We start from the raw sequence: 10,017 nt of genomic DNA on the forward strand, positions 1-10,017 counted from the left end.
ATCTAAAAATCATGGAATTGCATTTGGCTTATAAGTATTACAATACCAGCAGAACAAGTTTAAAAAAAAAAAAAAAGTCTGAACTGCCAAGAAGATGGAAATGCAATTTCTTCTCCACTTCTGTCATAGTTCAAATGAAGTATTGATTAAAAAAAAGCAGTTCTTTTAAAATATCCATTAACTACTTGACACAAATAAGAAAATTCCCTATGTGAACGCAAATGAAGAAAGCAGAATTGTTCATAACAAATACTTTATCTTACCACAAGATGTGTACAGCAAATCACGTACAGAGCACACTTAGGAACAATTCTGCTCAAGCAGCAGCCAGTGAGAGTATCACTAATTTTGTTTCATGATACTTCACTACATAACCAAAAACGACAGGAATATCAGAGCCAGCCCTCAGGATCTGTAGGTGCAGGCCTGCAAAACAATTTTCCAGGCCTCATGGCAGCAGGAGTTCCTCACATAACTAATCCATATAACTCTGGAGAGAACCAACAAGGTGATTCAGCCTGGGTTTGGGTTACCCTGCTGTCTGCAAACCTGGATATTCAGCTCCATGTCTCTGACTTGTTACCAAACCATAAATCATTTAGTGACAAGGTGGTGCTCCAGTGACAATCCAGATCCCTCACTTTCAGCAGCGCTCCAAACAGAATGGAGCAAAGCTCCACGTGCTTTCCTTTTACTTTCCTTGGCAAAATAAGTCAGTTATGTATGCAGGCTTGAACTGGCCATGCTAAAATTATCTCAAATCCTGTCTGCAAATCATTCCATGTAGTGTCTACAAACACTGCACAACTCACATCTTCAAAGATGGGATGTGGTTGTCCCCATCCCTGGAGGTTTTCAGGATGCCATTGGCCAGATAATCTTACCTGGGCTCCCTTTCCCATGAATGGCTGGACCAGAGGATCTTGTGAGGTTCCTTCCAGCCCGGGCTGTTCTGTCATCCTCTGCTCTCACAGCTGTAAAACACAGTAATGGACACTGAGAAGACAAGAGCCATCAGCCCCTCTGTGCCATATGTAACCAGCTGAGGGTGGGAGAGGGAGTAAGGGAAAGAAAAAAGCAAGAAAATAAAATCATATTCAACCTTTTCCTTATTTAAGTCACACTCTTATCTCTCACTCTGCACACTCTCTCCCTGCCATTAGTCTGAGAGGTTTCATTTGCTAAGGCTCTCACTCTGGGTTAACGTGGCAGTGATTTGGGAAGGAGGCAGAGGGGCCTCTGTGGTAAGAGCAGAAGCTGCCCCATGTCAGACACAAAAAGCTGAGCCAACTTGCAGACACCAAGGCGAGTGACGGGGGGAGAACGAGGAGCAATAGCTGGTGTGCCTGAAAGGAAGCTGCAGGACCCACAGAGGAACAGGTTTATCCCAAAGGAATGCAGCCTGTGCACAGGACCCACAGTGGAACAGTTCATGAAGGAACCTGCCCTGACTTCTGACTGGAATTGGGCCTCATGCCACACTTCCTCCAGTGTAAGGCTCCACTATCTGGATGACACATGAAAACCAAACAGCTATCCATCACACGCAGAGGTCAAACAAGACTCACAAGCTGTTAACATAAAGTTCCTGCTGTTACACACGAGCCCTGGAGAACACAGAACTTGGCTGTGAGCTGGTAATGCCTACAGAGCCCTCAGCCAACACACTGCCATGCACAGTATGGCTCTGAGTCAGCAGCAAATAAGGCTCTCTGCTGAAAACGGAGGGGACATAAAAGAGAAAAGCAGCAGAATTATGCACACGGCTATGCCCTGATAGCTTACACGTGGAGTCCTTCCAAATCCACACAGATTTTAACTTTAAAAACAAAAACAGACAAAAAAAACAACCACCAAACCACTTAACAGCCAAAGCATTTGTGACCAAGAAGCTAAAACCAAAATTTTTATCTCTCCCAGCCAATGGAGTACAACACACTAGATTTTATTTTTTTTTTTTTGTAGCATGTACAAGCCTGGTCTCAGATGTCTATTTGACTAAATTTACAAAACTTACTACTTCCATATATTTCTTAAAAGTCATGCTAAAGCAGCAGGCTATATATATATATATATATATAAACTTTTCCTTACAGATTTTAGGAATCACAACTTCAGGCTGCTTGCTCCCTGTGAGTTTTGGTTGTCCCTCTTGACCAATGTTGCTTTCCCTGGGAAAACCCTATTCCTTTTAACAACTCACTGTGGACAGGTGAGCCTGGTGAGCTCTCACCCTGCCATCACAGTCTAAATTTCTACCAGGTGCTTCCCCAGGTCTGACACCACCAGCAAACAATCCCATAGTTTGTTTTTTCCCCTTGGAGAAGCAAGCAGAATACACATTTCTTCTCCACTCTCCAGTGCACCTATCTGAACCACAACCTACATTTATGCAATTAGGCAAGTAGGTAACAGGTCAACTCGTGAAGATTCTTTTTTCCCCTTAACAGGAAAGCTAAAAGAGCAGGAACCTCTGACTTGATAGGTCTTACTGAAATGGAAGCAGGTACAGAAGGGCACAGGGGACATGTGGCACCTGGACTTACCAAAATTATTTTAATTGAAAATCTTCACACTGATGAAAACTCTTCACACTTTGAGATGGACAGGGGAATTCTGAAAAAAGTGTGCCTTTCGACAGCGCAGTGATCTTTAAGCCATGGCCATCAGTCTGCCAAGCTCTTCAACTCCTCTCTGTGCCACTTCTTCCCCGTTTCAAATAGAAAACCACCTTCTGCAGCCCGTTGTACATTTCTGCAAAAAGCACAGCACAAGAAAAAATTATGGAGCTTCTCACAGATAGCTCCTACAAGCTGTCCCTGCATGTGATTTCAGCCGCTGGCCACACTAAAATGAACTGGAGCAGCAATTTGCTGTCATTTCACACACTGATTTGGGGTGTGGGGTTAATTTTTTTATTTAGCTTTTGGCCCTGTTCATAAACCGAATACACTGCTGGCTTCAAAAGTACAGCTGAGAACACTGAAAACACAGTTTTCAAGTCTCAAGTCAGACTTTGCAATCGTTGACTCTCGTTCTGGTGAATGAGCTCTCTAATGTATGTTGACCATAGCTTAGAGACAATATTCAGGTGCAAAGTACACACATAAGTGAGGTGAATGTCTTCCTTGCCCTGAGAAAGCAGCCAGCCCATCCAGCAGCTTGTTTACCCTCCCCAAGCCCTTTGCCCCAGGTATCTCCCAGGCACACTCACACTGTGCCCACAGGAGATACTTACTGTATGTATCCTGTCGTTGCTTTTCATAATGCCCAATAAAGTTTCTGGACTTTAGACAGATATCTAAGACAATTATTTACTGGGGTGGTTAAAGCTGCTAATTTAACCAACAGTTTTGAAGTCAGGGAAGTGATTGCTGCTGTTTTCTAGAACCCTTGCAGAACTACACTGACAACTGTCCTCAGTCCTGCTGCAGGTTCTGTGACTTTGGCTTCTTGATACATGTGAAGAAAGAAAAATAAAAATGCCTTTGTTTGTATCTTAAAAAACTCATCTTAGAAATTTTTACTCATCATTGAAACTGGTCCTTTTTACAAGCATGGTACCACATACGTGTTTGGTTCAAACCACAAAGTGAGGGGGCTGAGGGGACATTATTTTGCTCATGACAGTGCAAGGAGTATTTTAGTCACATGCAGTTATCCCTCTCTTTCTTTTAAGTGAGACTTCCTTAGCCAGGATGTGCACTTAGGTACCTGCATGAGCTCCTGACACCCTTCCCCAGTATTCTCTCACCCCCTCATCTGAGCAGACACTTCGTGGCAAATGGCCTTTGTCTTCACCTCTGCTTCCACTGCAGAAGCAGAGATTCCACCTTGCCCAGTTATCTCGTGCAATAATCCTTCACTAAAGCTCAAATTGCTGCAGGCCAGCAGAAAGCCTGTTGCAGCTGGGCTTCTAGGCCACAGCACTATCCCGATCGCTCCCTTGACCTGTGAGCTGGAATGATCTCAGCACTGGAAAAGCAGGTTAGACCCCAAACCGATCTCGTAAAGTCTTTTGAAAACGTGCATTACCCGGGGTTGAATTCTAGAGGAATTTTCCTCGTGTTACGTGCCGGACAGGGGTAAGATGAAATATTATCTTTTAAACAGACACAGAAGATATACAACCACCTCCAGTGCTGGCAAAACCAAACCGAGCCACGCCACAGAGGGGGAGGAGACTTCCCTTTATTCACCTGTTACTCACCTGCGGTCACGCCGAGATCTCCCTGTCAGTGCGGCAGCAGCTCCCGGGGAGCAGCCGGTCCCGGGGCTGTCCGTGCGGGTCGGCGGAGCCCCCCGAGGGGCCGGCCCCGGGGCCATGCGGCTGTGGGAGCGGGCGGGACTGGGGTCCCGGCGGCGCTGGACGCTGCTCCTGGCCCCGCTGGCCCTGCTCGCCGCCGCCCTGGCCCTGCGAGAGGCCGGCCGGCCCTGCCCCGCCGAGCGGCCCCGCTGCCGCCAGCGCCCGCACCGCGCCCTGGAGCTGCCCCCCGGCCGCGGCATCAACTGCTCGGGCGTCGTCCGCGGAGACCGCAGGGCCATCGAGGAGGCGCAGCTCCGCAGCCTGGAGGTGGCGAACAGGAGGGCTCCGCTGACGCCCGGCCACTACCTGAACATGACGAGGGACTGCGGCGCCTTCAGGGAGACCCGGCGCTTCATCGAGTTCCCGCTGAGCCAGGAGGAGGAGGAGTTCCCCATCGCCTACTCCATGGTCATCCACAACAAAATCGAGATGTTCGAGCGGCTCCTGCGCTCCCTCTACGCCCCCCAGAACGTCTACTGCGTGCACGTGGACAGCAAGTCCCCGGCCGCCTTCCAGGAGGCCGTGCGGGCCATCGCAGGCTGCTTCCCCAACGTCTTCGTGGCCAGCCGCCTGGAAAACGTGGTGTACGCCTCCTGGTCCCGGCTGCAGGCCGACCTCAACTGCATGCGGGACCTGCTGCGGAGCCCCGTGCCCTGGCGGTACCTGCTCAACACCTGCGGCACCGACTTCCCCATCAAGACCAACGCCGAGATCGTGCGCGCCCTGAAGGTGCTGCAGGGCCGGAACAGCCTGGAGTCGGAGAAGCCCTCGGCGGCCAAGCGGGCGCGCTGGCAGTTCCACCACGAGGTGGGCAAGGCCATCTCCCGGACCAACATAGAGAAGCTGCCGCCGCCCCTCAACTCCCCCATGTTCACGGGCAACGCGTACATCGTGGTCACGCGGGGCTTCGTGCAGCACATCTTCGAGGACCCCACGGCACAGAAGTTCCTCGAGTGGGCCAAGGACACCTACAGCCCCGACGAGCACGTGTGGGCCACCCTGACCCGCATGCCGGGCGTGCCGGGGGCTGTGCCCCACAACGACAAGTTCCAGCTGTCGGACATGAACGCCCTTCCCCGCCTGGTCAAGTGGGAGTACCTGGAGGGCGACCCCAGCAAGGGCGCGCCGTACCCGCCCTGCACCGGCCGCCACCAGCGCTCCGTCTGCATCTACGGGGCGGGCGACGTGTCCTGGATGCTGCAGCAGCACCATCTCTTGGCCAACAAGTTCGACCCCGAGGTGGACGATGCGGCCATCCTGTGCCTCGAGGAGCACCTGCGCCACAGGGCCCTCTACGGCCGCGGGCTCTGAGGGGACCCGCCGGCACCGCCGCCCTCCTGGGCGAGCCTCGCCGCGGGGACAGCGGCAGGGGATCGCCCTGACCCCCCCGATCCCTGCCGTGCACGGACAGCGGGGGGATCCCCCGATCGCTGCCGGGCAGCTCGGCGGGCCTGAGGGGCAGCGCGGCCGCGACGGCCCGGCCGGCCGGGGCTCGGCTGAGGGGAGGGGGGGGAAACCGCTCTGCCCCCTTCCTCCTCGCACAGACCGCCTGGAGGAAAGGGGAACGCGTTTTTCCTTCCCTTCCCGGGCCCTGCTCGCTAAAGTGACCCCAGCGCTCCTGCTCGGACACGGGCAGGGCCGGGGCACGCACCGGGTCCCTGCACGTCCTGCCAGGAGCGGAGCTGAAAGGGCGATTAATTAAAAAGCACCTGCAGCTCCCGCCCGCCCCTGGCACCCGGGCTGCTGCTCGTGCCCCACTCCAAACCGTGACCCTGCCAAGAGCCGTTAAAAACACCACCAGCCTTCAATAAAGTCAAATAGGTACTGAAACAGATGGCGTTCCGGTATTCTGTGTCCTGGGGTTCCCTGAGAACGGTTGTGCTCCCGGGCAGAGCCATTAAAACAGTTAACCCTTCAGCACCCCCTTTTCCGGCTGTAACACGGGCAGAGGATGCTCATGCGCTCAACATGAACAAACCAATCATCCAACACATCGTTTTCTTAAGTTTCTAGAAGCTGAAAGATTTGTGAACTTCTGTATTTCACCCACCTGTATTTTTATCACCTTCTTATACTCAAGCTTGCCACTTTTCCATGGATCCAACAGCTTCCCACTACCTGTAATGGTGAGGGATTAATTCCATTGTCTTTATACTACCAAAAAATTGGTCAAGTAATTTTTCTGTCAGTAAACATACTCACCTTTATGAATTTCAGGTCTACAATCGAGAATTAGCATTATACAAAGAATATCTGAAGCAATTCCATAGCACGAGGCTACATTTAGATAAATTAGGACTTCAATCACACAGATCTTCAAAACATTGATTTAAATAGGATGAGAAGACAAAATAACTGACTTGAAAAGGTGTGTCATTGCAATTTTGTTAGACATGTTAAAGTGAACTGGGTTGTAAAGTAGTGATCTTTAAAATGCCATGATGACTTCACAGCAAACATTATTGGCAAGAACTCCAAGTACGATAAGGAAAGTTCTCAAACAAAAATACGTGAGGTATCATTGGGCACCTGGTTATTCAGAGACAGCAAATACAGTAATAGGATTGCTGGTCCCGGGGGGGAAACTCTTTCCAACTTATGTAAGCAGACATTTGCTACAGAGATTACAGCTTTGTGCTAACCTGACAGTGACACAGAAAATTCAGAAATGGCTTCAGCAGCAAGTTCAACCTCTCTCCATGTCTAGTCTTTTAGAACGAACCTCTTTGCCTACTCAGGGTAAGAACTCAAGTCTCCCAGCACAGCAGACTGCATCTAACCCCTGCTGCCTAATCTGATTCTGCTTGTTGGAGCTCTTTCACTTGTTTTAAATTAACACATATTAGCTCAAAATGGTAAACTACTGCCAATGGGTTCCTTGGGGGACTGGGATATGCTCAAGTTTCTGGACTAAATCAGGCAGAGCAGGGTCACTGTGTTTCTAACTCTAGCATAAAGTGTTGCCTTTTTCCCTTGGAAAATGGAGGAAAGAGGTGCACATCCATGGAGACAAAAAAAAAATCCCCATACCTAAGAGTTCTAAGGAATTGCATCAAAACCAGACCCATCCATGAAATGGATGTCTGTAAGAAGATCTAACCAATGTATTTCTCAAAAAACCTTCTACAGAGGTGTCTAAGGGGGAAGGGGGGAGGAATCCCAGCCTGAAATAGTCAAAGATTATTGAATGAGGGACCCTTCTATTATTTTGCAAATGTATGTAAGAGATATACTTACAAGTTACTTACAGATTTGTTAAGTCATTTTTATCCCCTTCACTCTGTAAGTATGTTTAACTTCTTCACTCAGAAACAGGAAGTATTGCTTGTATAAATAACAGTGTTTCATATACTACTGACAGACACTTCCTGGCACAAAAATGTTACAGATGGAGAAACACAAGTATTTAGATCTTGGGGAGGGGGGGAAGTGCCACTTCAAATCTATGGTCAAATCCAATTTTCTCGATCCAAAGAAAATTTCCTGGGTTTGAGGGTGTTATTACTCCCAACTCATCTCAGATGATTTGGTTGCAAAAACAAAGGCCATCTTATGCAAATTTAGTTTTAAGCTCACCTCCTTTTAGTAGGGATTTAATTTCTTCTGAAAGAACAAGCCAACTCCCAAGTCCTAAAGGTGAACTAAGACAAAAAGATTGTAACAAAGGAATGTTCTCAGCATTTCCTCTTCCAAAGACATTAGAAATGTCAGATGCATGAGTGCAGTCACAAGTCAAAGCAGTGACACAGAAAAAATATTTGTCTCCTTAACACTACAGACAGCAATAAAAAGTACCACTCATCTCTAATAGAGAACTTTGCATTCCAGAGATCTCAAAGTATCTTAGAAATAAGATTATCTGGCATCTCAGAAAGTGCAACAGAGCAGGGAGAAATCACGTACCTTGCCATGGTTGGTTGCAGAACTGAAAAAAGAATAAACCTGCAAGAGAGTAGGACCAGCTCTAGCCCAAGGTAGCACCAGCACATCACATTAGAGTCATGTCCAAAAACAGCTTAAACCCCTTATGAACTTCATCAGTGAAATAATGGGCTGTCCAAATGGGAAATACAGTCCTATCAGAAATATTGTCTAGTGAAAATCTGATGCCTCTGTCTACAACTGTTAACCAACAACCTAAACTTTAAAAAAACTAAACAAGAATTTACCTTTCAAGATATGCATGGGAGGATGATGAAACTGTAATTCTGCTATCTAATACCAGACTTGTTTTTCTGGTTTAAACCCGGCTTTAATTTATGTTTTATTTCCAAGTGGTTTTCACTTTACTTTTACAAGAACAACTCAACGTGAGCTCCATCTGGCTTCATACATATCCACACAAACAGCTCTTTTTACCTCTAGTTAGGAGGGTCTGTTTCCTTCTTGCCTTGCATTTCTTTCATATTCTACATGATTATCTCTGAGATGCCCTACAATAAAAAGGTGGGTCAATTAAAATGAATTCAGAGGAAAACAGGTGATAAATTCTGAAAAAACGAGAAGCAAATACAAATAATATGAACAAAATACCAGAAAAGCATTTGCAGTCAATGAGCAAAACTGATAGAGGGAGCAGTGTTGGGGTGTGTTTTTTCTTGCCGTAAGAGTGACCATAAAACACCAACGAGACTCTCAGTGGACTATTTTCCACTTCTCCTACTTTTCTCCCTACCCTGAAGCTTTAGCCTTCAGAAAATCAAACCCAGGTCTGCAGTACTTGAACTGAAATCCTCCCTCCCAAGCAGCTGAGATCCTTAAATGCAGCATCTGTGCTCTAGATCGTGACTTCAGGCTGTCTCACTGTGCCAAGCCATTGTGCAAAAGCACATAATGATCCTGATCAAACTCGTCTCCTGGAAATTCATCATAAATTCTTCCCGCTCTCACTCGACACTGTGATAACATTTGAAGTCAGGTATTAACACCCCTGCCTGAGCAAACAGCTTACATCAGGGAACATCCTGGTCCGCACACCAGTGAAATGGACAAAATCCTTGTTCTTGGAAACCGTGTTTGAACAGGAGGTCACCCACAGCCCCTCCTTATCCTTCCCTTTTCTTCCCTTCCCTTTAGTTCATTTACTTTCCAAATAGAAACATCCATTCCAGCTCAACATCAGGGTCTAAAGGTATCTTTTACTTTCTTGCTGCTGCTGAGAAGTGGAAGCAACTTTCTTGAAGGAAACCAACAACAAAATAAACGAATCAGTCCATAACACACAGACAGAGAAGAACCAAACAGGCAGCAGCAAATATGCTGGTTCTGTAGCAAGTGAGATGATTTGTGCTCTGCTGGGCATTACAATAGCTCAGAGTAACAAAGTGCAGTGCACACGTTCAGGTGTAAGTCAACAAATCCTCCAGGACCACAAAGGACATTAACCATATGAACTCGGCAGGATCAGCTGGAATTCAAACAACAAAACAGCAAGTGGCAAGAAAGTTACGGAGAGAAAAGCAACAAACAGCAGAAAGAACACTGCCACCAGATTCCATTAACTTCCCTTTGCTCCCCCCTCCTTCAGTGAACCGAAACAACCTCCACAGAGGGAGCAGATCCAGGACCTGGGCAAACACCATCCCAGAAACAGGGTTAGAGCCAAAGAGAACGTGTGCTACCAAGCTAACCTCAGAACTTAAACAATTCGGGGAAAATGTATTATATCAATGATTGCTTTCAAACAACGTTTTCCAATGATCACTCTTTCC

The 10,017-nt window shown here is 47.7% G+C and overlaps 1 protein-coding gene across 1 annotated transcript; it reads left to right on the plus strand.

Annotated features, from left to right (window-relative positions):
* Nucleotides 1-4,324: 4,324 nt before the first annotated feature.
* LOC114068085 (beta-1,3-galactosyl-O-glycosyl-glycoprotein beta-1,6-N-acetylglucosaminyltransferase 3-like) lies at nt 4,325-5,634 on the plus strand. Its single transcript, XM_027903973.1, has one exon. It carries the CDS (start codon nt 4,325-4,327, stop codon nt 5,615-5,617), a length of 1,293 nt encoding a protein of 430 aa, XP_027759774.1. The 3' UTR covers nt 5,618-5,634.
* The last annotated feature ends 4,383 nt before the right edge of the window (nt 5,635-10,017 follow it).

This window comes from Empidonax traillii, unplaced genomic scaffold (genome assembly GCF_003031625.1).
Source record: "Empidonax traillii isolate 1590-97213 ecotype Southwest subspecies unplaced genomic scaffold, ASM303162v1 scaffold1003:size212415, whole genome shotgun sequence".
Taxonomy (NCBI): domain Eukaryota; kingdom Metazoa; phylum Chordata; class Aves; order Passeriformes; family Tyrannidae; genus Empidonax; species Empidonax traillii.

Bases quoted from the DNA above. Each gene is read 5' to 3' on its own strand.
- LOC114068085 (XM_027903973.1), top strand. From the start codon at position 4,325: ATGCGGCTGTGGGAGCGGGCGGGACTGGGGTCCCGGCGGCGCTGGACG.